The 27865-nt window shown below is 42.6% G+C and overlaps 4 protein-coding genes across 5 annotated transcripts; 1 reads left to right on the top strand and 3 right to left on the bottom strand.

Annotated features, from left to right (window-relative positions):
- Window positions 1-1614: 1614 nt before the first annotated feature.
- mphosph6 (M-phase phosphoprotein 6) lies at window positions 1615-4191 on the top strand. Its single transcript, XM_068312240.1, has 5 exons — window positions 1615-1764; window positions 2151-2263; window positions 2896-2986; window positions 3349-3449; window positions 3571-4191. The coding sequence occupies exons 1-5, from the start codon at window positions 1717-1719 to the stop codon at window positions 3686-3688; spliced, it is 471 nt and encodes a 156-aa protein (XP_068168341.1). The 5' UTR covers window positions 1615-1716; the 3' UTR covers window positions 3689-4191.
- A 193-nt stretch (window positions 4192-4384) lies between these two features.
- On the bottom strand, window positions 4385-9388 carry hsd17b2 (hydroxysteroid (17-beta) dehydrogenase 2). The gene is made up of 5 exons (XM_068312239.1): window positions 8090-9388; window positions 7068-7280; window positions 6717-6902; window positions 6358-6495; window positions 4385-6269 (listed from the first exon to the last, which is right to left on the bottom strand). The coding sequence occupies exons 1-5, from the start codon at window positions 8433-8435 to the stop codon at window positions 5926-5928; spliced, it is 1227 nt and encodes a 408-aa protein (XP_068168340.1). The 5' UTR covers window positions 8436-9388; the 3' UTR covers window positions 4385-5925.
- Window positions 9389-9512: 124 nt separating this feature from the next.
- gpia (glucose-6-phosphate isomerase a) lies at window positions 9513-16498 on the bottom strand. Its single transcript, XM_068312238.1, has 18 exons — window positions 16263-16498; window positions 14814-14904; window positions 14023-14091; window positions 13369-13488; window positions 13204-13287; window positions 12884-13030; window positions 12726-12797; window positions 12589-12633; window positions 12446-12499; window positions 12118-12178; window positions 11970-12013; window positions 11718-11870; window positions 11507-11636; window positions 10834-10910; window positions 10549-10677; window positions 10344-10419; window positions 9990-10056; window positions 9513-9867 (listed from the first exon to the last, which is right to left on the bottom strand). The coding sequence occupies exons 1-18, from the start codon at window positions 16379-16381 to the stop codon at window positions 9744-9746; spliced, it is 1662 nt and encodes a 553-aa protein (XP_068168339.1). The 5' UTR covers window positions 16382-16498; the 3' UTR covers window positions 9513-9743.
- A 629-nt stretch (window positions 16499-17127) lies between these two features.
- Window positions 17128-27131, bottom strand: lsm14aa (LSM14A mRNA processing body assembly factor a). Of its 2 annotated transcripts, none has more exons than XM_068313118.1 (9): window positions 26853-27131; window positions 24817-24980; window positions 24581-24740; window positions 23100-23423; window positions 21803-21985; window positions 21062-21227; window positions 20914-20952; window positions 20542-20782; window positions 17128-20244 (listed from the first exon to the last, which is right to left on the bottom strand). In XM_068313118.1, the coding sequence occupies exons 1-9, from the start codon at window positions 26971-26973 to the stop codon at window positions 20221-20223; spliced, it is 1422 nt and encodes a 473-aa protein (XP_068169219.1). In that variant the 5' UTR covers window positions 26974-27131; the 3' UTR covers window positions 17128-20220. The 2 variants fall into 2 exon arrangements, with proteins under 2 accessions (XP_068169219.1, XP_068169220.1); XM_068313119.1 differs by having other exon boundaries at window positions 17128-20241.
- Between the last annotated feature and the right edge of the window lie 734 nt (window positions 27132-27865).

Genomic DNA, 27865 nt, shown 5'->3' with positions numbered 1-27865 from the left:
CATGTAGGCACCCCTGCGATTGCTGTTCAGAACTGACCCCGGCCCCCCATCAGAGAAGGGAAAAGTCATGTGGCCCTTAAAGGAAAAAGTTTGGAGACCCCTGATGTTGAGGATCAACGGTCGGTCCTGTAGACCCAGAAACCAGCCACACATAAAATCTAATAAAAGTCTAATGATGACACAAACAGGGAATTGGGGATATCTTTAATCCCGACGATATTAAGTCAGCTCAATATAGAGAGTGAAAATTAAAATATCTTCAGCCACAATCCTGTTGTGTTTTACTGCAAACTCACAATCTCTAAAACATGGACAACCGAGCATGTAATTGTAATTTTTGTCTTCACATTAGCGGTCTTCGATTCACCCCAGGACAAACACAACCTACTGAAAGGGACAGTAGTACTGATGCACCGGACTACTTCAGTAACTTCGCACATATAAATGAGGTTAATTTTGTTATTCCTATGAGTGTTTTTTTTTTAACAAATCTATGAAAAATACACAAAGTTAAACAAAGTCAGACAAACAAGTATGTCCTTTTTTGACGATTTCAAATTAATGAGTAAAGTTTCTGGTCAGAAAAAGCACTGATAACGAATTTCTTACTCCGCTGTTGTGGCTCTGGAGTGTCAAAAGAACTGCAGCCTCAGTGTCCAGAGGAGAGTCTTCCTCACAAATGTATAACATAGCATTTGAATGGACAATACAGCCGGTCAAAATGACAACTGGATGAAATTGAAAACAGAAATAATAATAGTTTTTTTAAAAACTCAAAAAGGACTAAATGAAAACAGTTAACACCTATACAAACCTGAAGTGCGATAGATATTATTATTACTGTGTGTTTTCACTGTGACTCAATGAAAATAAACAATTATATTTATAAATCACACGCAATTGGCACGAAGTGCTTTCGAAAGAACAATTATCATGAGGTGAAACATCTCTGTAGAAGCGCACAAACCAAACACGTCCATAGCAGTCAATAAAGATGGATATAAGACAGCGTGGTAAAAGGAAATAGGAAGCCTCTTTTTAGTAATAGTAATAATGGATTACATTTAGAGAGTTTGTACACTTAATTTTGCCATAATGTGACAATTAAATACAAAGAAAAATCATGGACTGTAATCCATTCAAAAAATATTGGATGCACAGACAGCAAACTTGCCCGTTACTCGATTTCTTCTGTCTGGGGAACTACGGCTCGCCATGATTTTAGCTAAATATATAACAAAATAGCGCAGGTGTCACTTATTGAAATGTAAGTACCTTTGTTATTTTGGGAAGTCAGACCATATTGTGTGTTTTATTTTTTTTTAAATATTAACTGGATCTAATGTAGATCAGATATAGGTTCATCTGCTCGATATTCTACTGCTTCTGGCTGAGTTTTAGCCTCAACTTGGTTTACCGACTGCTTAATTCATTTTGACTTCATAGATGTATAGAGACCAAAAAGTTTATATATCAAGCGTGCTGCGCTGTTGTTTTCATAAATTGGCCAATTCTTACTCTTCCTCGTCTTTCTCTTCTTCCCCTTCTTCTTCATCAATAGCGAAATCGACGATAGATTAGCTGGACTGGCTAGCTGCTACGATGTTCTCGACATTTGACTATTGTTGACTTATTTGTGAGAAACTGCGTGGTGGCTGTTGTAGCTAGCTGCTAAAGCTATCTGTGGCTCAGTTTGTCGTATTAAACATTTTAAAAATGGCAAACGACTCCATGAAACTGTCTAAAAACCTCTTGCGAATGAAGGTAAGTGAAGCTGATAAACCAGAAGCGATGCTAGCCGTGAATTAGCTGTCTTTACCTCTCATTCTGAAGTTAGATTATTATAAATCTCATGTGTTTTCGACACATTTACTGTGATCAACATTGATATTACTGCATTAATTTATGTTAAGTTTGAGACCGTTTTTAATTGAAAAAGTAATCCAGCAAATTAAAATGAGTAATTATATGCTGTATATATATTTAAAAAAAACCTGACTAGTTTTGCCCACTTGAATCTACTTAAACATAAATGCAGGTTTTAGTGCGGTTCTGTGATTGAGAAGGAAATAGTCAGTTTTGTCCGTATTTTTCTACTCTATAGAAAAATGTTATTGCTGGTGAAGCTGTGATCTCTCCTGTTTTCTCAGTTCATGCAGAGGGGCCTGAATGAAGAGACGAAGAAGCAGTTGGAGGAAGATGAGAAGAGAATCATCAGTGATGAACACTGGTATCTAGACCTGCCGGAGCTCAAAGCTAAAGAGTGGGTGTCACTCTCTGGAGAACAAATGCTTCCTTTAAATATGTTTCTGTCTGGATTTCATCAATCATAAACTTTACACACCGAGTTAAACTTCATTTCTAGACTATCTGGTGACTTTCCACCCAGAGAAGCTTCTCCAGTTCATGGATTATCTTATATCTTTCATTTTTTCCAACACATTTACATGTTATTTACTCACGTGTTAAAAATTGCATTACCATTTGATTTATATATTTCAAAAGAATTTTTAATTTCCTTAATTATTTTGAATATTGCAAATGTATAATTGCTAAAGAGTCTATATTATCTCTTCATCCATTAAATCTTTATTAAATAGCTTTTCTGGCTACTATTTCATATTTAGTAGTTTTATTCCATGTATAGATACCAGTGCTGTGTTGATTCTCTATTCAGTTCAGATTAGGTGTAGAAATAAACAGGAAAAAGAAAAAAACAATTTTAGTAAGAGACTGAACACCAAAGAGAACCAAGTTATACTTTAATTGTTCAGTTAATTAGGTGCTCTGTTATGCTGTCTAGTACCAGAAGCTTTGGAGTGTGTGAGAGGCTGTCGTTAATATTCCCTCGTACTGAGAGACGAGTCTAATGTTCCATCTTCCTCCCTGTTTTAGGAGCTTGATCATAGAGGAGAAGAGTTTTGTTCCCTGTGAGGACCTGAAATATGGTCGCATCTCATTCAAGGGTTTCAATCCAGAGGTTGAGGTGTGTTTTAATCCATTAATGCACCACGTCCTCTGTGAAAATGTCAGATTTTTTTTCTCCATATTTTGGTGTTTATGCATTTTCCTTCTATATATCAGAAACTACAAAATCAAAATGTTCTGGTGTCTTCTTTGTGTTGGCCTGAATGACAGCACAGTCTGCAGCTGCTGATGAATCTAGAGCCCAAACATGTTAATGTTTGCTGTCAAACTTTGCTGCAGTATTTTATTTACATACAAGTTTTGTCCTGTAAACACATATGTGATGGTATCAGTGTTTGACTTCACTGGTGCAGCATAGAAACTATACTTTTGAACAAATAAGTGTCCTTTAAATGCTGACTTGTTCATTGTTTGTCGCAGAAACTGATGGTTCTGATGAATCCAAAGGATAAAGAGGAGAAAGAAGAAGAGGATATCAGCCAGATGCAAACAGACATCACAGATGAAGAAATGGCTCTGAGGTACAATCTGATGATTCAATGGAGTTGGTTTTAATTTTAACACTCTCTTGTTAGAACATTCATTTTTGCTTAAAACATAAATTTATATCAACATTTTTTTTCTGACTTTCTTCTTTTTCAGGTACGAGAGTTTAGTTGAAAGCATGAAGAAGAAGTTTCAAAAGAAGCGTCAGAGAGCAGCAGAAGAAGCTCCTGAAGAAAGCAGCACAAAGAGAGTCTTTCTGAAGCCTCAGGCCTGAATCCTCCGTGTGATGGACTCTTTCGTAGCGACTCAGTGAAACCTCTGACTGTTCATGTGTAATGCGCAGCGTTTTAAGGCCTATTGGATGTTATACATCTGTTTTGTTTTTTTATGAATACAAGAATCTTTTTTAAATGTTAACAAACTTTTTTCCTGAAGTTTGTGCAAGATGAATTAGGAAAACTTTAAATACACAGCTCAGTGTTGTCACATCTCGTTTCTGGTTTCTTTGCTTTTCTATTGGAGCAGCAGTTAAACATTTTGTGAATGATGCTCATCGCTGACAGATGTTTGAATTACCTCCAGACTCAATGGAGAAAACGGTTAAGAATACAGGTGCAAGTTTCATCCTCTGAACACATGTGAAAATTAATATCTAGAACATTAAACTCCATCAAACATGCATAATGTTTTTTGTTTTATCGTTACTGAATGTGGAAGCATCTTCACACAGAATCTAATAAGTGGCTCTTTTCATCATGTAATATTTCTGTCCTGTTGCAGCAACAGAGATCAAAAGCTTTTCAACACATGTTCAATGATATTATCACAGCTGCTAACGTTCTAATAACATCCTGTGACCTGAAAGAAGCCAAAACTAAATGAACCGACTTCACATCAAGTTTAAAGGAGCAATCCATCTAACAATGAAGATCATGCCTTTATTCAGTCACCACTTTTCTAATTGGGACATTTTTCTTCAAACATCATTGGAGCTTCACAGTAAAATAATTCTGGCATGAAATGCCAGGAGTAGACCGAGTCTTTGAGGAAGATTTCTGCTCCAAACATTTCGAGTCAGTATGAAATTTTCAACAAATTAAACTCGACAGACTCAGATTAACCTTCATTTAAGTTTCCCAATGGTACCAACAGAATATAAAAGAAGGGGAGGGGGAAAAGATGGTTTAGACTCTTTTCTAAATCACTTGGTGTTTTTATCAGCAACTCCATTTCCATTTATCAAAAAAACCGATGAACACTGCAATATTTCAGACGTGAAACCAGGTTCATTGGACTAACGGAAGACATTCAAAATGCATTTAAATGAAATTGAACACATGCAAAAATGTGGACACCCCAACAGAAAAAAAAAAATCATAGAGCCTCCTTTAGCAGAAATAACAGCCTCTAAATAAATACTTCCTATAGCTTCAATTGAGAGCCTGGATTTTGGCGCAAGGTATTATTGACAGCTCTATTTTGACCAAACATTTCCAGTTCAGTTGGTTTGATGGTTACCAGCATGAACAACCCGCTTTAAATGACACCAGATTTTCAATAATATTCAATCTGGGGACTGAGATTGCGGTTACAGAATGATCTACTAGTTCCTCTGCATGAATGCTTTAGTAGAATTTGAACAGTGTTTTGTTGTTTAGTTGAAGTATCCAGCCCTGACACAACTTAAATTTTACCGATTCTTGAACATTTTTCACAAGAATCTGCCGATAACTAATATTTTTGTTGGTCTGCCACTTCTGGCGTTGTTAAGAATTGTGTTTCTGGTCTTCTATTTCCTCACAGTAGAAACTGAAAGCTGAAATCTCTGAGCTAGTTGTTTGTTTCCTCCCCTTAAACCACAATGTTGAACAGTCTTTTCTTTCAGGTTGTTTTGACGCCTCCATGTTGCCATTCTTCACAGGAGATTCAAAGAGGAACAACCTGCCATCGGTCACCTTAAATACCTTCTGTCATGATTGGCTGCATCTGTCTGTGAGGTTCTGGGCTTGATGAGCTCAACAAGCCACGCCTGTGTTCCCATTAACAAGAGCTAAGAAGTTACAGGTGTTCAAATCAACAGAATAAAAAATAGGCCCAAATTTTTGCACCTGTTATACTTGTATTTTGCATGTTGCACATCTTCTCTGAGTCCAAAACTGGTTTCACGTCTGAAACATTACTGTCTGGTTTTTTTTTAGATGAAAATGAAGCTGCTGATTCAAACACCTGATGTTTTATAAATGCAAATAACTGAAACTTTCTGCGGTGCCCAAACTTTTTTATACCACTGTTGGTGTTGTAAAACCGTCACTGTGTTTTACTGAGAAGCGTCACCTGTCCGTCGCTATGGAGGCAAGGAGGAGATGACTGAACTGTTGTTTTGACGTCCAGATGTACGTTTTCAGACCACATGAAGTGACCTTAGTGAAGGATGCTTAGCTGTCTGCAGGATGTTCTCGTTCCCTTTTAAATAACTTTCATCAGAGGAACTGGATCTGAGCCTGGCGACCTTCAGGTGCTGCTGATTCCAGCTGGTTTACAGTCTGTGTTGTGTTTCAGGGTCCTCACAATGATTCCATCAAACACTGTGGTGGGACAGCAGCGGTGGAGGAATGGGAGGAACCATCCCTTTTTCCCTGGGGCGTAGTGAGGTTTGGGATGAACCGACAACAGGCCGTGACACAGGTCGTCCACCACAGGAGACAAGTCCGCCGTCATCTCGTGGGGCATTGCGGACAGTCTCCTGGAGAAGGACAAGAGATACTCATCTCCATAATCCTCTCTGGCGCCTGAAGCAACAGTTGTGAGGATGTTGGTTTTGTAGCGGGCGACGTCTTCGTCCGACCCGAAGAGATCTGACGAAGAGAAGACGTCAAAAAGACTTGACTTCAGAGAAATAAAACACATTTCTGTCATGAATGTTACCTGGACAGGTAGACCTACTTGTTCTGAAGCCTGAAGGTTCAATGAGGACCACCTTGACGCCCCACAGCGATAACTCCAGCCTCAGCACCTGAGTGAAAATGCTCAGCGCTGCCTTTGAGGATCCGTAAGCAGCGAATAAAGGGAAGGGTACCACACCTGGAAGGGAACATGTGACCCGGAATTGAAAACCTCATCGTTTATACCTTAAACATGACGGATGGGTCCTCTCTATGGACAGATTACATTTGAGCTTCCTGGGTAGGAACTGCGTTTACATGGAGGACACCTGATGGCAAAGACCTCTTCTGTTGGGGAATGGCAAGGAAGGTTTTCAAGCTTTTCCTGGAATTCCAATGCTGATCCTGGTCTGGACCTACCTGACATGCTGGACACGTTGACCACTCGTCCTTTGGAACGCCTCAACAGAGGGAGGAAGACCTGGCACATCTTCACGGCACCCAGGAAGTTGACATCCAGACAGAGTCTGTAGTTGGAGATCGGCTGCAGCTCTGCATCCATGGGACACTGGAGGACTCCCGCATTATTCACCAAACCCCACAAACCTGCAGGGACGCAACACGACCCCCAGAATCCAGATGGGATCAGAACCGTCGATCCTTGTTCAATAAACTCAGACTCAATCAGTTTAAAGGTCTTAGATCAACCTCTCGTCCATCGGCTCTGCGGGACCCAGGTTCTGGACACCTGGATCCGCTCTTCGGTCTTACCTGTGTGGCCCACCTGGGCTTGGACGTAACGGTGCGCCGCCTCTATCTGGGAGTCGTCAGTCACGTCCAGCTGCAGGACTTGGAGGTTTTTCGACGCTCGTTCTCTCAGCTGTTGAGCTCCAGGTCCGTTCACATCCAGCACACCAGCAAACACCATCACCCCCATCCCACTCAGACGCTTCGCCAGGGTGTGTCCGAAGCCCGAATCACAACCTGGGAGTGGAGGAAACAGGAGAACAGGTTACCTCCACCATGAGCTAAAGCTGTCACAGGGAGATGGAACCACAACTCAGCCCTTCCCCTCAGTCTTGGTTCAATGCAGAAGCATGAGGAAAGTTTAAACAAAACCAACTTATTAGGAAAGCAGACAGCAATGGTCACGTTTAACTTCGTCCAATCAGATTCTAGATCTCTATGTTCTGCTTCATTTTAACAACACTTCTGGGTCAGACTCCACCTACATGTTCTGGATCACACTCCACCTACATGTTCTGGACCAGACTCCACCTACAGGTTCTGGACCAGACTCCACCTACAGGTTCTGGGTCAGACTCCACCTACATGTTCTGGATCAGACTCCACCTACAGATCCTGGATCAGATTCGACCCTACAGGGTCTGACTCAGCATTTTCAGGCGGATACAGAAGCACACAGCTGATGCTGATTGGCTGATTACCCCTCTGCTCTCATTGGGTCACAGATTTCCGGGCGTTGTGACCTGTTCTCTTCAACCACTATTAAAACTAGTCGTAAACATTTGTGTTGCTGCAGCTTCGTCTGCAGACATAAGCTGCTCCTCGACCGTCGTAACCAATAAACCAGACTGATGGATGTTTTATTGGTTGAAGGAATGCTTTATGTTCTACCTTTGACACGACTGTCCCACAAGCTGAACTCTTGCGAAGCAGGTTTTAGTTACCTGTAGATATCGAAAGTAGTGTTGCACCTTGAAACTGTTGATCCGGACCAACCGGACCACAGCCGGAACAGGCACCAGCCTGGGGGGGGGCGGGGGTCTCACCTGTGACAAGGACCGCCCTGTTCCCCACAGGCAGCATCTCAGCTCTCCGGTCAGTCTGGTGGATCAGGATGAAGCTCCAGCCCAGGAGAACCGCACCACAGACTCCTGGAGGCAGAACGAAATAGAGGGAGGCCCCAGCGAGGGCCCCGACCAGGGTCCAGGATGCGACACCGTTCCCCGCCCCCAGCCACCTCAGTAGAGTGAAGATGAAGATGACGGCGGCGATGACACAGAAACAGCAAGAGGTTTCCATCGTTGACAGGAGTGCCTCGCTGTCGCCGGACTGTGAGAATTTGAGCCTAATCTTGGAAAGACACCTGCAGCCCCGCCCCTTTCTCACCTGCATGCAGGTCGGCCGGGTTCGTATCAACAGGTGTGTTTTCTGAAACCTGTTCTACCTGAAGCTGCATTCGGGGCTGAGGTTATACTGGCATTATGTCCCGCTCTAATCCTTATCAAGACATCAGCCTCCTCCCACTCTCCAAACACAGGAGATAAAGGCTCCAACACGAGTCCTGGGGAGGCCTGAGGCTGGAGGTCAGGTGACCTGCCGTGTCTAACGGCGGCTTTACACCTTTACGACAGCTGACTACGCTGATCCTTGAGCGAAACCAGCTTCACGACTTTATCCATAAAGCGCACATCGTAGAAAAGCTGTAAAGATAAATTCATTGGCTCAAAACCAAGTTTATAGCCTGACCCACCTCTGGGTCCTGGCTAGTTTCTGCAGCTTCTACAGTTTCTACTTACAGGAAGTGATGCAGCATCACTGTGATGGATTTGCTTTATGTTATCCTTTAATCTGAAATCTCATACACCATACCATAATGACCCATTTCAGGATAATATTCTAGTTACTGGAGCATTTATGTGCACTTTAGAGCTGTTCATGCAACAGCTGTTACACAAGAACGGCATTCTGGGAGCCTGAAGAAATACTTTTCAAAAAGCTTCAGTCTCATCTTGTGAAAACGCTTCCACACCGTTGCCATGTGAACGGGGGAAACTCAATTCCTCCGTGTTGCTTCATGCATGCTCTCTCCACTTCCTGCCAACTGCTGCGGTCGCTAATGAGTTTATGACATTATGTAGATTTGTAGAAGAGCTGGTATCTCATCCGGGGTGTACCCCGCCTCTTCTCGCCATCGGCATCTGACCTATGACTCGCAAGGCTGTTAAGCTGCTGTGCAAGAATGTGGATGGGCATTGAAATACAAGTGAGATCTTATCCTGCAGTGTCGATTTCCATGGTTTTGTCGCCACCTACTGGTGCAGCATGCAAATGACATCATACCGTTTAAAAATTGTTTACAAAACCCCCGTGTAAAAAAAAAGTCATAAAGGAGATAGTTCTCTCTTCAGCTGATGACATGAAACCAGAACAAATTTTCACAATAAAATCATCTAAAGAAGAAGCAAAGGGTCAGTGATTAACGCGACTTTTATTGTGAAAGTCGTCAGCTACAGTAATTTCTGCACATTCTATTTCACCCTCCCAAATAAAAGCATCATTTCCCTTTTCAGACGCATCTACAGGACAAGTTCGACACACATGAAGCGCTCATTCTCACGGGTGACACGAGGCAGTGTTTCAGCCAATGACAGAAGACCGGGGGTGGTGGGAGGAGGAAGAGAGAGAGAGGAAGAGGAGGAGTTAGGCAAAGTTCTTCTTCAGGAAGTTGATGAGTCCGTTAGTGGAGGAGTCGTGGGAGGTGACCTTGGACTCGTTCTTCAGCTCTGGCTCTATCTTCTTCGCCAGCTGCTTCCCAAGTTCAACACTGAGAGAGGCAGACAAGAAGATGTTATTTATGATGTCACTCACGTGACTCCGCCCATCTGAACATTTTGAGGCATTAAAAAGAAACAACAACACGTCTGACAGTCAACTGAAGGAACTCACCCCCACTGGTCGTAGCTGTTGATGTCCCAGATGACGCCCTGCACGAAGATCTTGTGTTCATACATGGCTGAAAGAACAGATCAGGATCAAACGTGTCAATCATCTCTAATCTCTGGTCGCAACTTTAAATCCAGTTAAAGTTAAAACAACTGACCAAACATTTTAAGCTTTGAAAAGAAATTGTTTGTTTCACAGATGATTTTCCGAATTTAGTTAGATCATAGAGGAAAGAGCTGTAAACTTGAACCTGTAGTGACCTCTAGTGGCCGGAGGTGACAGTCGCCGTTTGAGTCCACCCAACATTCTCATGGTTTCTCAGTTAAACCAGCTGGTTGCCATACAACATGTACTCACCAACCAGAGCTCCCAGTGTGAACGGGGTCAGCTTCTTGAATACGATGGAGTTACTTGGCTTGTTTCCGTTGAAAACCTTTGAGCGGAAAAAAGAATAGAGGCCTTAATGGAGCAGCTGTTTTGACCTTTGACCTCAATGTGCCTTCTGCAGGCTGAACTGCAGCAGTATTAACGTGAGCGACGCGTTTGGTTGTTTCTGAGTTACTTTGTGAGGCAGCAGGTTTTCCACGGCGTCGGCCGTCATGCCGGCCGCCTGCAGCTCTTTTCGAGCCTCGTCTGGCGTCTTTCCTTTCATCAGCGCTTCGGTCTGAGCCAAAAAGTTCGCCACTAGGATCTGAAAGACGTTCATAGTTTTACAAGTCGTTATGAACACGCCCTCACACAAAGAGACATATTAACAGGTTATTACAGCTAATAACCTGCAGCCCTTATGGAACATTTTTCCCCTGGGGGTGTGTATGAAGACATATAGCAGTGCAGTGGGAGTTACCTTGTGATGAAGGTTGTCCCTGATTGGATTCTGAGACTGAGCTGGAATGAGGAAGTCAGCAGGAATCATACGGGTTCCTGGTGAGGAAACAGGAAGTGGGTTCACGTTGTGTTTAATATTCCTGGTGAGACGGAGGCAGTAATTCACACAGGAAACCACTAAAACCAGTAATCGTTTGTGGTGTTGGAGGTCAGCTGCTACTGGATGTGCTTTAAATTAACTCGTGCACATTTCATTCAGGTTAAATTACGCTGCTGTGCATCATGGGTAAACATCACAAAAGCACTTCTGATTTCTGCTGCTGGGGGTTCGTCTTCAGTGTCACCAACACGCCCCTCTATCTGTATCTGAGCTCTGGTGTCCCTTTTGCTGATAAAAGGGAGGTGGACCTTGAATGCACCATGGACTTCAAACCAGCAGCTCCAGGTCAGTAAACACAACACGTTGTGTTCGGGAGTCAGGCTGTTAGCTCACAGGAATGTCAACACGTTAGCAGTTTGGAGTCTGTCCTCCACCTCCTCCAACAACAACCAATCCGAGGCCTGAGGTGTCTCCTCGGCCCGGAGCTGCTCCACCAATCAGAACACGCTTTATATTCTGATTTGTGATCGTAATATAATACATTTCTATAGATATATGTAACACAAAGCATTTTTAGGAGGCGTGCCGTCACCTTGGTGGATCAGCTGGTAGAAGGCGTGCTGTCCGTTGGTCCCCGGCTCGCCCCACACGATTGGTCCGGTGTGATAGTCGACACGCGTGCCTTCTCTGGTGATGTACTTCCCGTTAGACTCCATGTCACCCTGACAGACAGCCACAGCAACAAGTCACATGATACCTGATCCGAGAAAGAAGAGGAGGCCTACTGTCGCCGTGGTACCCACCTGCTGGAAGTAGGCAGCGAAGCGGTGCATGTACTGGTCGTAGGGCAGCAGGGCGTGAGTCTCAGCCTGGAAGAAGTTGACGTACCAGACGCCCAGGAGGGCAAGCAGCACCGGGGCGTTCTTCTCCAGAGGGGTGTTACGGAAGTGATTGTCCTGCAGGAGGAGAGAGGAAGGTCAGCAGCAGCAGAGGAAGAGCCCCATCCTCTTCCTCACCGCAGTTTTGCTGCTGTTTAGAGCGGTTCATGCACCTACCATCCAGTGAGCTCCCGAAAGGAGCTGTTCGAAGTGCTCGAAGCCTGAAACACAAATAAATCATGTGACAATCAGCACTTTATCAATCAATCGATCAATTGTAGTCCTGGCTTGAGGTGAAGGTTATGAGTGCTCACGGCTGACGTACCGATGTGCAGAGCGATGGACAGACCGATGGCCGACCACAGTGAGTAACGACCTCCGACCCACTGAGGAGAAACAAACATGCCTACGTTCATCAGAGTCAATCAACCAATCAGAAGGCACGATCAGAAAAACAAAAAAAATCCAGAGAGGAAATTAAAACTGGGATCAGTCTCTACTGACCTGGTTTCTCAGGTACAGGATGTTAAATTATTATAAAATGATTTATGGTTTAGACGTCACAACGATCATCAATCAGCTGCTTCACTCACAGAAGAGAACTTAGGTAATCAATACATTTATCAATCACCCTATTTATCAGTCACACTTACATCCCAGAACTCGAACATGTTCTCCGTATCGATGCCGAAATCCTTCACTTTAGCCTGAAGTGGAAAACATCAGATGAGTGGTTCCCATAGCAACAAACCATTTGATCATAAACCTCTGATGAGAGTAAACAGGAAGTCCTCACCGCGTTGGTGGACAGCGCCACAAAATGTTTGGCGACAGCAGATTTCTGTTGAAGAATAGAGGAAAACATGACAGAAACACGTTGAGACGGAGATCATCGGATCGTCCAATCAGCTCTCAGGGAACAAACGGACTCACGTCATTGGCTGCCTGCAGGAACCAGTCCCTGGCGGACTCGGCATTGGTGATGGTCTCCTGGGTGGTGAAGGTCTGACAGAAGGTCAGAGAACAGAGGGTAAGTCCAGCGGAACTGACACACATGATGGTCACATGACGGTCACATGACGGGCCGGTACCTTAGAGGCGATGACGAAGAGCGTGGTTTCTGGCTTGAGCTGTGCGAGAGTCTTCGCCAGATGAGTCCCGTCGATGTTGGAGACAAACCAGACGTTTGGTCCGTCCTTTGAGTACGGTTTGAGGGCCTCCGTCACCATCAGAGGGCCCTGAACGCAACACAGTTACACTAAAACACAGCCATCACCGGAGGACCCTGAACGCAACACATCATCAGCACTTTGCAAATCCACATCTCATCTTGTTTCTGTCACACAGACTTCCGCGTTCTCGTCACCCAGTGATGACATCACAGCTTCAGTCTGACTGGCCAATCACTCACCAGGTCCGAACCCCCGATGCCGATGTTCACGACGTCAGTGATGCTTCTCCCGCTGAAGCCTTTCCACTCGCCGCTACGAACTTTCTGTGAACGGCAGAAAGTAAAGGTCATGACCTTTTCTCTTCTTCTGTGGTGACAGGAAGTGAGGTGGTTGTTGGTCCTTACGACACAGAAGGCCTTCATCTTCTCCAGGACCCGGTTCACCTCTGGCATCACGTCTTTACCGTCAACGGGGATGGGCGTGTTGGAGCGGTTACGCAGGGCAATGTGGAGCACTGCGCGACCCTGAAGGCCACACACACACACACACACACACACAGTATATAACAATATTCATCCAGTCACCACGCTGACAGTCACCATCATCAACACCGTCCCTGAATGCAACACAACTATATACAGTAATTACTGCATATCACAGCTGCCATTTGGAAGCCCTGAATGCAACACCACTATAAAGTTGGATGGCTGATACTGTCACTGATTCCCCCCCTCCCACTGTTAGACAGTTGGCGTGTTTTTTGCATGTTATCTATATAATCGGGACTTTCACGCCAAACTCGTGTTGCCATGTCTGCTGCAGTTGAGTCCTTCCTTTAGTCTGTGGTCAATAATCAATCAGCATAAACTGAAATGGTGATTCTCTGCACGCATGTGTGTGTGTGCATGTGTGTGTGTTTGTGTGTTAACCGTAACCCTTCATAAAAATGTTCTGAGGATTAAGAAAGCGATTAGCATCAAGCTAATGTCCCTGTGTTTATTAGTTCTGCACTTCCGGGGGTCATGGAGGTTGAGGGGTTCTCTTGATGTCCCCAGTACCTCGGTGAAGTTGATCTTCTCCCCAGAGAACATCTTCTCCCTGGCTTCCTCCACGCCTCTGGACTTAGCCTGTGAAAACAACGAACACATTGGCAGTGAGTCGGGTTGAACAAACCTGTTCGCCTGGCATCTGAGGAGGAAGAATTCTGAGCTGTTACACATTACCACACCTTACTACACAACAGATATACGGGCACTCCTTTTCAAAATAAGTGTTGAAATCTTGCTTTTTCATTTCATTTGAGCAACAGGCTTATTTTATCTGAGGAGGAAGAAATGAGCCAACAGGGTGAGGAAATCTGTTCTCACTTTCAGGTCATGGCTGAAATCTTTTGTTCCTGCATACAGGAGCGACATGATGGCGAAAGAGGAGATGAGGAAACAGTTTCTCTTCTGTGTAAAATAAAGGATCCTTTCTTCATCGTACTGGCAGAAGATTTCATGATAAACTTTTCTGCTTTAAAAACGTTTTAATTGTAATGCCAGGATTTTGTAGAAATAAGCCTCCATACATCAGGTTTTTAATTTTACTTCACATTTAACTTGAACATTTTCAAAATCCTTTTTCTGTTTATTACATCAGAGATGTCAGAGATCAGAGTCAGAGATTGGGTCAGAGATTGTGGTAAAAAAAATGATGTCTCACTCTGTGCTGAAGTTTCACAAAGAACTGATTTTATTCTCTTCATAAACACAGAACCAGAGGAGCAGCAGCACATTTCTTAAGAGAAATTATCTTTGCTTATTCATGCTAAAGCCCTGCATGTGTGTTCTTTAAAAATGTGTGTTACCATGGCAAACAGCATTTTCATCACTTCCTGGTTGATGAGGTTCTTTGAAAAGTCCAGCAGGATTTCTCCCTCACTCGTATTCAGAATCGTGCTACAGACAAAGAGACATTTCAGAATAAAACACTAGGTCCAACTTCCTGTTTCACTACCATACAGGGAACAAAAGTAAAATAAACAAATTTAAAATGGTGGTGATGGTAATGGTGGTAACGATGGTGATGATGATGATAATGATGATGATGAAGCAGGTTTTTTTTTTATGTTGGACGATCTCTTCTTAGTGCTGTTGTCTTATCTTTCTATGGTGTGATCCTCACTGCTGTCTTGTGTCTTAAATGTCTTGTCTGTAAGTCTGGTGAGCCAAAGATGAATTTCCACTCCTCTGGTTTATTATTATTATAATTATTTTAAATTAATTTATAGATAAATTAATTCATCGAAAAAGAAGTCTAACCAATTTAAGAGTAAAAATACGACTACAGGCTTAAATGTTGGAACTCTGTTCACCTCTGATTTAGTTGAAGAACAAGTGTACTTTATCATTGTGGGACATTTACTAGAATTTAACTTCTAACTTCTTCTTCTTCTTTTTTTGTATACTTTAGTAATCCCCCAAAGGAAATTGGACAATTTTATTGAACAAAAAAAAAATCACCCAATGACATCACCACCAGATCAGAGGTGATCCGGATGTGATCTGGATCTAGTTCACATTCTGGACCTGTTGATAATGTACCTGCTCTAATACTGACACCCACGTGACCCAGATTCTAGGGGCACATCGTCAGGGTCCAGGTGTCACATGACGACGGTCAGCCAATCAGGAGGGAGCGTTTAACAGGTTGACGAGTGAATATTTACAAGAAAGCTATAAAACGTGACGCCTGTTATCGGACACAGATCTGCCGTCAGGGTGGCCTCAAACAGACTAACATATTTTCATTAAGTTACTGAAACAACATTATAAACCTCTTGTAATCCAATAAGATAAACTGCAAGTATCCTAGAATCCCGTTACACGGACGTCAGAACTGTCCGCAGACAGCCTCTGTCCGATAATGGATGCAGCACTATTAGCTAGCGCGCTAATGCCTGCTAGTTGATCGTACACAGGGCGATGTCATGCACTCTAAGCAATAAACTACAAATATGGAAGAAGTTTAAGGTTTTCTGACGTGAGGACAAGCCTGATAGAAACTTTCCGAACGTTTCATACATCCATGACAATCAGAACCGGCCCGTTATGAAACGATGACCTTGTGGAACTTTAATCCGCGTCAAGAAGGAAATAAAACGCCACATCATTACAGACTCACACCACATTTATTTCCGGAAGAGTTTAACATGCATGTCAAACTTCATCATCATCATCATCATCATCATCATCATCCTCATCACCATCATCATCCTCATCACCGCCGTGACCACGGTCACGTCCACATCTCCAACCTGAATTTGTCGAAGCGCTCCTTGTCGCTGTCGAACATGGCCCTCATGTTGAGGCTGCCGGCGTTCGCCTTGTGCCACTGCTGCAGCTGCTGGTAGTTGGGGTCGCGGGTCAGAGCCATGGCGGTGGTTACTGCTCGTTGTCGTGGGGCTCACAGGGGCGGACAGCTGCTCTCCGTGCGGTGTTCAGGAGGAGACGGGGCCGGGCGGTGAAGCAACACCGACGGCAGGCGACGGAGATGGTTAGACCCGCCCTGGACCAATGGCAGCAGAGCTCTGACTCGGCCCCCAGGCTAAACCCCGCCCACTGGGGGAGGGACGAGCGCGCCGCGAGTTATGTAAAACAAGATAGTTTACGGTGAAACGCAGTTTGAACACTCTAAAATCCATATTATGGATTATGGACAGCATTTTTAATTATTCCTAAATTAAAAAATAAAAATAAAAAAAATAAATATAATTGCTGTAAATGTTAAAAAGAACAAGTGGCAGATTAATTTTAAAAAAAAAAAAAATTAATTTTACCTCAGTTCTATCAAACCAATAGTCCTTGACATTGAATAATAAACCTTGTTACTTATGAATTGAAGCTAGACTCTTTCAGCTTTGAAAACCAAAAAAGTAGCACAACATTCACATCTGGTCTCATGACTAAATATTGGTTCTAGAAATCCAACGGATGTTTTCACATTGACATATAAAGCACGAGATTACATATAGACTAATAAACCTTCCTGTGTCTCGGGTTCTTCAGTCTGATCATATGTCAGAATAAACAAACTGAATCAACTGGTTTTAAATCTCAACCACAGGAAAAGGCCTCGAGTCCTTTCCGACCTGATAAGCAAAAAAGACAGAAGACGCAGTCTACTGAACAACAATTTATTTGCTCTTAATAAAAATCCCAGTCCACCGGGGTCCACAGAGGGGGACGCCATGCTGGGCTGAAACAAACATGTGGCTGTGACTCCAGAGTGTAAAAAGAAGCCAGAAGTGAAAAGCAAGCGCACCCTGGTGGCGTCTACCATCCACCTCCTGATGTTTAGACACACCTCCAGTTATTGCATCAACAAACTTTTAAAAAATAATAATTTCTACCCAAGTAAGAAAAGTACGAACATCATGTAGTGTTGTATATATTTGAACACAACGCTGGTCGGGGTGAGAGCTCCACTCGTCTAGGCAGAGTTGAGAACCTCTGCTGTCAAACCGGTTCTCCGAAATATTCCTTGAACAAAAACACGTTTGCCTTAAATAAAATAGCAAATTAAAATAGCATGATTGATGTCTGAAGAAAAACAAAATCCCAGAACTGAAGATTCAGGCCTTAAAAATAAAAAGTTAAAACACAATTTCCTCATTCTGTCTTCACAAATTGATTTTTAAATATTTTCTATTTTAATCTTTGCTTTCATTTCCACATTTTAAGTAGCAAACCAAAATCTTAATAATATTCACTTCAAGACAGTTTGAATTGGGACATGGAGTCACTTTCAAACTGCAGAATGTTTATTATTCCCTAGAAGTTCAACATCATTGATGTTTCCTTGAAGTACCACCACCTTAAAGATCACATACGTGTTCTAGTGGTCATTGTCAGTCCTGATCGTTAAATACAAACACTTCCCAAAATCCCTTTGCAACAAATTTAAAGACTAGATAAAGTTTTTTCAAAAGAATTGTCCTGTCATTAAGAATTCTACTAAATGCTAACATAATTATTCAGTTTACACAATCTTCTGATCGATCTGCGGCTGTCTGCACTGTTCGTTTCTACGAGCTGAAAACTGGTTTTGGTGCCAAAGCAGAAGCTTCTGTAACGAGGAAACATCAAATTTATTTTCACATGGTTAAGTCTAATGTTCTCAAATTGAAAAGCAGCAGTGTGCAACACCGACCACCTAATGTCAGATCTCTCCTACACTTCTTGAGCCGTGACGTTAGCGTCGCTCTGTAGCATTAAGGCGTATCCAAAAAACAAAAAAACAAAACTTCTACATTTCCTGAGCACATTTACGTACTTTAAAGGTAGTTTTGCACATCAAGCTGACATCTTTGCACAAATAATTAGGGGGAGGCTCATTCTAACCAAGTTACACATGGAATTTAGATTTTAACTCACATATTACCAAACCTCCTCATTTTTGACCAGTTTGTTTTCTGAATACAATCTGATAACAGATGACCACCCCACCCCACCCCACCCCCAGAATCAGATTTAAAAATCCAATGAAAGTCTTGAGCACTGAAATCCCACTGATCATTCATTCAGAACTCCTCAGTCCGACCCTTCGTGACCTCATGGAAGGAACGTCATAAAACTAATCTCCTCGTCTGTTTATCTCCTCCAGCTTCACCAGGATAAAGTCAGCGGCGTCTATAAAAAGCAAACTTTAGTGTAACAGAAGTGGTTTCTGTGTTTGACGTGTCTCGTGAAGCAGCTCAAAATAAAAAAACAAAACAAAAACATACCAAGTGTCTGAAGGACATTAATGAAGAGCAGAGAAATACAGAAGATTAAAAATGTCAAAAACATCTTCTCGTTTCCTGAACAAATCAATGAAAGATGTTTCATATTTTGTCTTCAACGGCTTTATTCTGACGTGAACTCTCCAAATTAAAATCATGACACATAAAAGTAAAGAGCACGTCAGGTACTCTATTACATATAGTAACTAACTCCCTTTCTGTTATGAAGGGAAAAATAGGTGAAGCCCCTCTCGACACAGAAGCATATTTTACTCAATGTTTTGAGAAACATTTGATCGTTATCACTTTGAGAACAGGAAGTCCCACCTTAGTGTTTCCTGGTTTATGGAGGAAGCTAAAAGAACAGAATCTAACTGTAAAACTCAAAATCAACTTCAAAGATGATTCTTATTTCTCTCCCAAGATGTTTTTCTTTGAGATGCTCAAAGGTGACAGAGGATATTTTTTGGCAGACGACCACCAAACTGTTTCCTGTTTGGAAACCGCCAACTTGAACCAACCAGCCAGCGTGTTTCTGGCGATCTAGTTTCCAGATTCTAAAATTATTTCACCTTTACTTTGTGTTCTGTGCTGTGATTTTAATGAAGAAACCATTAAAAATATGTATTAACTTTTAAAGACAAAAACCTCATAAGTCTTAAACACAACAGTGGTAGCAAAGAAAATCCTGTAATTTACTTTTGGCATTCTGAACCTTCCGTACGTCTCTGCTGGGACGCGTTCGGCGAGTTTGAATCGATTTAAAATGCAGCATCTCTGAGCGCCAGAGGCTTATGAGCAAAACACAAATAGCGACTGACCAGTGGTCCATCTGTGTCCCAGTTAGCTTGTGGACTGGGAGAAAAACGCACAAACCCAGTCAAGTACATGTCGATAGCTCCCTATGCTACGGTTAAAATGTGACACCTGTCCTACGTTTAATATTAGAAAACAGAAGAAAATAAGGGACCGAAGCTGAGAGGTGACTTCATGAGAGAGAACCACGAGCACTGAGACTGAAGCAGGTGAGACAGGTGAGAGGAGCGAGACAGGTGAGAGGAGCCGTCAACTAGAGAACAGTAGAAAAATACTTGATAACAGGTGTGACTGAGACCTGTGGGCTGTTTGGTGCTGGAGTTCAGTAGGACAGACTGACCCCCCCTCACATAAAGCTACAAGTTAGAGAGGGGTGGGGCCGCATCCAACCACAGACAGGAAATTAACATCTTTCTGAAGCAGGAAATGAATTTCAGTCACTTGGATATAATCTTTTGAACAGTTTTGGACTCATTTTAAATGTTGCTCTGATAAACTTTGTGGTCGTTTTGTTGTTTCCGTCACTGTAACCGAGCAGCCGAACCACAGTGCTGGTGACAAACATACACTAGTAAACAATCTTCATTATTTAGTCAACAAAATAGCAACTCAAACTATTTGTTTCCTTTGAGCTTGAACCAGTTCCACCCTCTGAACAATCTCCATCCCGCTGAGACTATGCAGCCACTTTGTTGTCCTTCTGGAAGAAAAGGGCAAAAAGAAAACGGATATTTGGAATTAAAGGAACATTTTCAGTAGACAGAAAAACGATTATTATGGTCTGTTCATGAAAACTTTACAATCCCCAGAGCCAGAAATGCATGTTAAAGTTAATTCAATTTGATTTTGATATTTTTCTATACATTTTATTTTCTACAACAGTGTTTACAGCTCATCTTAACTTGTACTTGTTGCTTACTTACACTAAACAGACTAGTGTGTTAACATAAAGCTATAGTTATATCAATCTATTTAAACCATGACAGTCAGGTTTTACCCTGTATGCTGATAGGTCGGCAAACTCCCGCCCAGCTTGGTTTCCTCTGTATCCTCCCCTGTAGCCGCCGCCCCCCTGCGGTGGGCCGAAGGACCCTCGGCTAGCCGAACGCCCTCGACCTCCTCGGAAGCCCATACCACCACGGCCGCGGTAACCGCCACGTCCTCGGCCCTGACGAAGAGGAATGCCAAACGTCTCAGCGTTCATCCTCCTCTCCTCCGCCCAGGTCTGCCTCCGCTCTCTGCAGGGGGGGGTGATGAAGGGAGCGGCAAAAAACACTGTTCAATGAAGCCTAAACAGGTCTTACGTCCTACTTAAATATAGGTCATTCAAACAAACACCAAATCAATCACAACACAAAACAACCCTCACCTTGGGAAAACCGAGCCTCCAGACTTGTCATTTGCTTTCCTGTTGAAATGAAACACGACCACAGTGAAACCAGATACACAGCTAGGAGACACGGAAGATTTGTTTGCACGCTTCAGCTTCAACACCGCAAACATGAACACAAACAGACCTGGTGTCGTCACAGGAGATGTTGTCGAAGAAAGACTTGGACTTGTCGTAGTAGCAGTTTGGGCCCAGTGGGTCACACTCCTCATCGGCGTTGCCCTCACTGTTCTGGGTCTCCACGCCTGAGTCGCCCTTGTCCTCTCCGTTCACCGCCTTCTCAGTTTTCTCATCTAAAGGTAAACAGTCCATTTTACACCATGCGGTCAGGCTAGTATCAGATTTACTGTGGCTGTAGAAAGCATGCATGTAAGATCTTGGTATTCAGGAACGACAGAAATCAGTTGCAGCTGATCGACGGCACAAAGATCCATCTGTTCCCTAATCTCTCAAACCTACTCTACACAAACAACCAATCGTGTGACGATTTCTTGAGACGATCTATTGATTACAGTCACCCACAGATGGGTGTTTCCACCTATACTGAGGCAAAGAGCAGAAAGCAGCTCTTGATGAGGTCAAACTTTAGAAAACAAAACATGTTGTCTCCAGATTATATGAAAATCTGTTTACAATGATACTATTCACCTTTCAGACATATTTAGCCCCATGCTGGGATTACTTTATTCATTTGGATAAGACATCTTGAACACAAATGATGCTCATGAGTCTCATCTGTTGGTGAAAACTAAATTACAGGTGGAAAGAGGAAAAAATGTTAATTAATGTTAATCAAAAATGTTAATTAGCAAATTAAATGAGATTTTAAATTATTATGAGGACCAAAAATACAGAAATAACAAAGTACCTTTCAGCTTCAGCTTGTTCTGGAACTCCCTGTCGATTTCCTCTTTGTTGAACTGGGCGTTGGCGCTCTCAAAGTCAAAATCTTTCTCAAACTTCATGGGTCCATCCCGGCGAACGTTGAAGCGCCCTCTGCCACGATGTCCTCCCCCTCGTCCACGCCGGTTAGCTGGAGCTGCAGCAGCCGCTAAAGACAAAAATTAATTATTAGCTATTGAAATACAACTTTAAAAAAGAAAAGAAAAAGGGTTTTAGAATCACAGCCAGAGCACAAATCCACTATGGTAGAAAAATCCAGAGTTATGGGTCAGCCGTAAAATAAACAGTCTGCTTCAGATAAACAAAATGATGCACATCATTCAGGTAGTCACATGGAAACACTCTGAAAATGTGTTGCTGGCATGTGGCCATGAACGTCAATCTGCACACATGTTCAGCAGCAAAGAAAAGCGGGATGATCGGTGGCTGGACATGATGAGTGTATGGGCTCCAATGTCCAAAAGGAAAGTCTGACAGGCATGCAGAGTCTGAAGGGTTGAGGATGGTTTCAGAGCAGAGGAGGGTTTAACCTGTGGAGCGTTTACTGATATCTCTGCCTTCACTTCGTGTCTGCTCACATTCTGGTTTGGGAGCTTTGGGGACGTCTGTGCCTGGAACAGCAGAGTCTTTTAATCTTCCACAACAACGTCAGCAGTCATGAGAAATAGCCCTGACACTACACTCCTACCTTCCAAATCAATGCTATCAACTGTGGGAGTTCTAGGACCAAATAACATCAGTGGGAAACATTATTTGCTCTAACAATATACAAGGTTTGATGTGCCTCATTTCTGAGCAGAGATATGACATTTGAGATATACAAAATGAATTAAACAATTTATGTCCGCAGTAGGTTTGTATTTTCCTTATTATCTATACAAGTCCAAAATAATAATTTCTCTCCATTTTATAATATCCTTTTCAGTCACTCTGCTGTGACATCAGACAGAAGACAGCCAATCAGAAACCACTGACTCCAGTTTTCTAAGTAGCTGCTAACAGCATTGTATGCATTTGGAGTTTTGAGAGGATAAACCTGTTAATTGTTTTGTTACTGAACTATCATGTGCTAGATGTACCCAGCAGGATGACCTACTGATTATTCTTTTCAACCGAAAACACTGTTAAGAAAAAGTAAGAAAAAAAATCAGATTCTTTACCAGCCTGAACAGAAGCTGAGTTGTTATCAAAACAGAATAAATCTTGTGGAACTGACGGTCAACAGCAGATAATTAAACATTTGTCCTGATCCTGGGTCTCACCTGATTGGCTAAAGATAGGGTGGGTAAGCCCTGCAGTGGGAGCCCTATCTGCAGCAGAGATGGTTCGGGGTGCAGACCAGCCCTGGTTGCTGCGGCCTCCCCTGACAGTCTCACCCCTCCTAGTGTCCACGCCATCCTGGTGCTGGATCTTCTGGTTGCTCTGACCAGTTGTGGAAGAGGCTGTGCGGCCGTGGGTGGGGCTTTTGCGCCCCAGGCCAGGGGCCGGTGCTGTAGTGGCAGTGTTTGGGGCCGACGGGGCAGGTGGAACACCTGGTTCCAGAGTGGGGCTTTTCTGCAATGGGTCCAAGCTGGGACTGCTGCGGCCTGGAGGGGGCAGAGATCACAGTTAGTGGGACATCCTACATCTGTTCAGTAAAATTAGGGGCGGCAGTGGCTCAGTGGTAAAGCGGGCGGTAGAGCAGGTCGTCCTATGATTCAAGATCGGCGGTTCGATTCCCGCTCCCGCCCCCCCCAAAATATACCCGGAGGTGAGCTGACAGTGGGAGGTGTCAGCTCATCTCCGGAGCACTGCCGAGGCACCCTTGAGCAAGGTGCCGTCCCCTTTACAAAAAAATTGCTCATTTGAGGCGCACCAAGAAGGAGCTGCCTGCCACTCTACCTCCCCTGCATGCCTACAGGCCCCCTTGTGTGTGTGTGTGTGATACAGGGGCCTGTACTCACATGTATGCATGCGTTTGTAATCAGTAGCTAGAGTGTGCTGTCTTAATTTCCCTTCGGGGATCAAACCAGTATATAAAATTAAGAATAAAAAAAAAATCAGTCTGATCATTGGTTGTCTTCAACTATAAGTAAAGCAGCTGGACTCCACGCACCTCAGGATGCTATCAGCCAATAGAAATTAAAGGTGAATTCATTGTTAATGAACAGCAGAAGGCTGAACAAGTCTGGATGAGTCAATGGCCACATGATGCCATCAACACATAGTAAGTCTGAAATAGTGGCACGCTGACTGACCTCTGCTCTTAGAATTAAGAAAGTAAATCAAATTCCACAAAAAGACAACGAACATAAAGACAATGGACATAGACATTATTCTGCATGCCTACAGGCCAGTGTGTGTGTGTGTGTGTGTGTGTGTGTGTGTGTATGTGTGTGTGTGTATACAGGTCTGTATCAATATATAAATGCATGTGATTGTTAGAGTGGAAAAATGTAACTTCTCTATGGGGATTAATAAAAGACTGATTATTATTACTATTCGAAACCTCAAGCAAACTTTATTTAAAATTGCAAGACAATATAATCTCATTCAACTCAAACTGTTCAGTACATGTTAGGAGGAAGAGAAGGCTTCAGCCCTTTAAAGTCAATCTGATGCCACGATTCAATCCCTCTTCAGTTTCTGTTGCATGATTTACGTGGTGCAAGAGTCATGGAGGGACCCCGAACCCTTGGATGTCATGCACAGCATGCGCTCTTTTAAAACAGAAACCAAAGAAACATAAAAGCATTGCACTTACCAACACCAACTGGTCCAAACTGGGGGGAAACCAGGGGACTGGTGTTGAACTGGTTATAGGAAGTAACTGGAGGCCGGTTGAAGAGTCCATAGGAACCAGACACCTGGAAGGATGTTGACGCAGAAGCAGCAGCAGACGAGGAGCTGGAGCTTATGGAGGACTGAAGAAAAGAACAGATGGTTAACAATGCTTTAAATGCTCATATTATTCATCCTGTCATGCAGGTGATAGTTTACCTGGACAATAGCAGGGTCCTGAGGAAGAGTGCATGTTGGTTTGGGAGGTTCGCACACAGTCAGATCCTTGATGTCGCTACCTCTGAAGATTATGTACTCAAAGGTGTCATCGCGAGGTGGGATAGGCCTGTCAGTGGGCCGGTCCTCCGTGCCAAAGGAACGTACTAATCAAGAGGAGATGGCTCACAATTAGTAACACAAAATGAAAGATTATCATGTCAAAAATACTTAATCTCACTTCACCAAGTCACTGTCTTTGACCTTACAGTGCAGTCTTGGCAATTTTTGGCAAAACATGTGCAACTAGAATGGCTGGTCATACTTGCAGATAAGTTTTTTGGTAACATGGACAGACAAGAAAGGACTGCAGACTGCACAGGATTGGTTGAGTTGGCCTGAATGATGGGTTTATTCAAACTCCCTAGAGGGACGGACAATTTAAAACCGAGTCATGCTGCTCAAATAGTTTAGCCAAAGTTTCTGGAATCCTCCAAACGGAACACCTTCACCAAGGAACCTGTGTTTTCAAACATCCAACACATTTCTGTGGAATTTAGATTCCAGGACAGTTGGGTCTTTTTCACCTTCTTCAACAATGGAATCCTTGTAGATACATTTTATAAAAATTATGTAGAAATCTTGATAATAAACTATATATAACTTTGTGAAATATGTACAAGCTCCTATACAGTTACTAATAAACCTTGAAACTCGCAACTAGTTTCAATACTTGGGCTTTGACTTGAGGTATGCATACAGACGCCTGTACTGAAGAGTTTGCATTAATAAGCTATCACTGTACTAAAATTTTGAGCATATCCACCATCAATAAAGGATGCAACATAACATCAAGCATAAACAACATCAACTTCAATAAACTTCTGTTGTTTGGGAAAAATGTGAAAAGCAGCAGCTCTGACTTCTCACTGACCTTGTGTATCAACACACAGTGCACCTGCTAATAAAGGACTTAGAGGTCAGAGACAATAGTCATATTAATGGTAAAAAATATATATATAAGTGAAGATCTAATAAAATTGGTTTACATTAAGTCTCAAATCATTGCTGGATCTCCTGTAGATTCAGATGACCAAAAACAAGTTGTGTAGAGTCATGAATCTATCTTCATAACTTATGAGAAAGATGCAATGTTGTAAGCATCAAGAAACTTCACATGACTTTCCATGAATTAACAGTATGTGTTTGCATTAACGTGGTAGTAGAGCTGAAACCCTTACATTTGCTCCTTTAATGATAATTGATATTGTCCCACTAGTCTGTTGGAGCCTTATCAATATCAATATTTAGCAATATCCATATTTGTCTGTCGATATCAACAATGACAGGACATCGTTTTCTACATTGACGTGTGAATACACACGATAATAACAATTCTTTAGCTAAGTATATATTTATTAGAGAACTTTTCTTCCTTATTCAATAACAAGGTGAAGTCAATGCGCATTCAGTGACGTCAGACGCTCAACCTTCCACACAAATAGTTAAGATGCTTTGCAAATTAAAGGGATTGAAGTCTGTCAATGAAAATTACATCAGCTTTTTCTTTTAGCGTTGGTCCTCGGCGGCTTGCACGCAGTTTTAAGTCTCGCTAACGTTAGCTTTGAGGTATAAAGCTGACTCATGTCAACACATACGGAGAATTACGTTGTTTTAATTACATTAAAATGTAAGCAGGCTAAGTTTAGCAAAGGCTTACTCCTTTCGTGCAAATAAAGTCGGAGAAAAGTAACGCTGCTGCTTGCTGCCATAATTTAGCATCCTAGTGTAATGTTACGGCTTGGTAATGGTAACGATAAATCATGGTAGCATAAACTCGACTTGTAGCCAATTTCCAGGCTTACATTGTCATTTTATGCATTGTATCTTTATTATACATTATCATTATTATATTTTTATTACATCAGCTTTTAATGGGTTTATTTCAAATGTGAACAAACACCGCACACTCCCACAGAAGACACCACGAATCAACGCTAGCTAGCGTTAAAGCTGCATTAGCCGGCTAGCATTGTTACCTTTAGCAAGTGCGACAGTCGAGTTCTCGGTGTCGATGGTGTACAGGATTCCTTCGTAGCGAATCTCGGCCTTCGAGATGAGGCTGATTTTGCTGCCTAAATATGGCGTCCCGCCGCTCATTGTGTCTTCTAGAGCTCACAAGTCCGAATACAAACAAGAATAGACGGTTCCTTCGGGCCGTGAAGTAAATGGAACCGATTCCAACCCGAATTTAATCGTTTTGCACTCGCCTACCGACTCGATCCTCTCACCGATACAACATGGCTACCGCATCCTCCATCGAGTGTCTCTGAGCGCGAGGGCTAACGGGAACTTGTAGTATCGCGAGGTTTCGCACGGCCCTGAGATCTAGATCTGTGCAGGATAGAACTGACACGCACCACGGCGCACACACCAGGAAACGTTCGGGTTAATTAACAAATATTACTGAACATCATAAAATACTTTGAATCATTTGGAAACGTTACTCGTCTACCTAGAACGTTCAGTGAGTTTGTTTTTATTGTGTTGTCTTCATTTGCACTTATGTTTTGACTACTTTTATAAATGGTTTATAACCATGGTTTGAAGAACTACAGCAAAAATATAATCTTATGTGTTTATTCCTGTGTAAATAACACTTTGCTAAAAGTAAAAGATTCTGCATTTTAATATTGTTAATGTTGATCTCCAAAAGTATTTGTGCAAAGATGTGCTATAATTGTTAAAGATTGAATCTTTACCAGCTGGAGCTTCAAAGGTGTCCTTAATATTAACATTTGATTGAAAAATGCTGGGAAGACTGCTAAGATTAAATTTCAAACTTGAAAACTTTATTAATTAATAATTAAAATCCTGTTAATTAACCTAATTTTAACAGAGGGAAAAGCGCAGAAACGCTATTTTTGCAATGTTCAAATACAGTATAGAATAAAATCCTTAATCCGCCCCTTTCCATAAATCTCCAGATTTTTAAACTATAGTTTGTTTATGTGATCAACCTTGCTGGGATGATCCAGGAAATTGTGTTAAC

The sequence above is a fragment of the Antennarius striatus genome, chromosome 4, assembly GCF_040054535.1.
Source record: "Antennarius striatus isolate MH-2024 chromosome 4, ASM4005453v1, whole genome shotgun sequence".
NCBI lineage: Eukaryota > Metazoa > Chordata > Actinopteri > Lophiiformes > Antennariidae > Antennarius > Antennarius striatus.
This window is presented reverse-complemented; position numbering and strand designations above follow the sequence as displayed.

Bases quoted from the DNA above. Each gene is read 5' to 3' on its own strand.
- hsd17b2 (XM_068312239.1), bottom strand. From the start codon at position 8,435: ATGCAGGTGAGAAAGGGGCGGGGCTGCAGGTGTCTTTCCAAGATTAGG. The intron at 6,903-7,067 runs GTAAGACCGAAG...GCGTCCCTGCAG, and splicing joins AGCCCAGGTGGGCCACACAG to GTTTGTGGGGTTTGGTGAAT. The intron at 6,270-6,357 runs GTAGGTCTACCT...TCTCTTCGTCAG, and splicing joins ACCTTCAGGCTTCAGAACAA to ATCTCTTCGGGTCGGACGAA.
- lsm14aa (XM_068313118.1), bottom strand. From the start codon at position 26,973: ATGAGCGGCGGGACGCCATATTTAGGCAGCAAAATCAGCCTCATCTCG. The intron at 21,986-23,099 runs GTGAGACCCAGG...TTTTGTCTTTAG, and splicing joins CCCTATCTTTAGCCAATCAG to CGGCTGCTGCAGCTCCAGCT. The intron at 20,783-20,913 runs GTGAGGGTTGTT...CCCCCCCTGCAG, and splicing joins GGAGGCTCGGTTTTCCCAAG to AGAGCGGAGGCAGACCTGGG.
- mphosph6 (XM_068312240.1), top strand. From the start codon at position 1,717: ATGGCAAACGACTCCATGAAACTGTCTAAAAACCTCTTGCGAATGAAG. The intron at 1,765-2,150 runs GTAAGTGAAGCT...CTGTTTTCTCAG, and splicing joins AAAACCTCTTGCGAATGAAG to TTCATGCAGAGGGGCCTGAA. The intron at 2,264-2,895 runs GTGGGTGTCACT...TCCCTGTTTTAG, and splicing joins CCGGAGCTCAAAGCTAAAGA to GAGCTTGATCATAGAGGAGA.
- gpia (XM_068312238.1), bottom strand. From the start codon at position 16,381: ATGGCTCTGACCCGCGACCCCAACTACCAGCAGCTGCAGCAGTGGCAC. The intron at 12,634-12,725 runs GTGAGTCCGTTT...ATTCTTCAACAG, and splicing joins TCCTGCAGGCAGCCAATGAC to AAATCTGCTGTCGCCAAACA. The intron at 12,179-12,445 runs GTAAGTGTGACT...GTTTCTCCTCAG, and splicing joins ACATGTTCGAGTTCTGGGAT to TGGGTCGGAGGTCGTTACTC.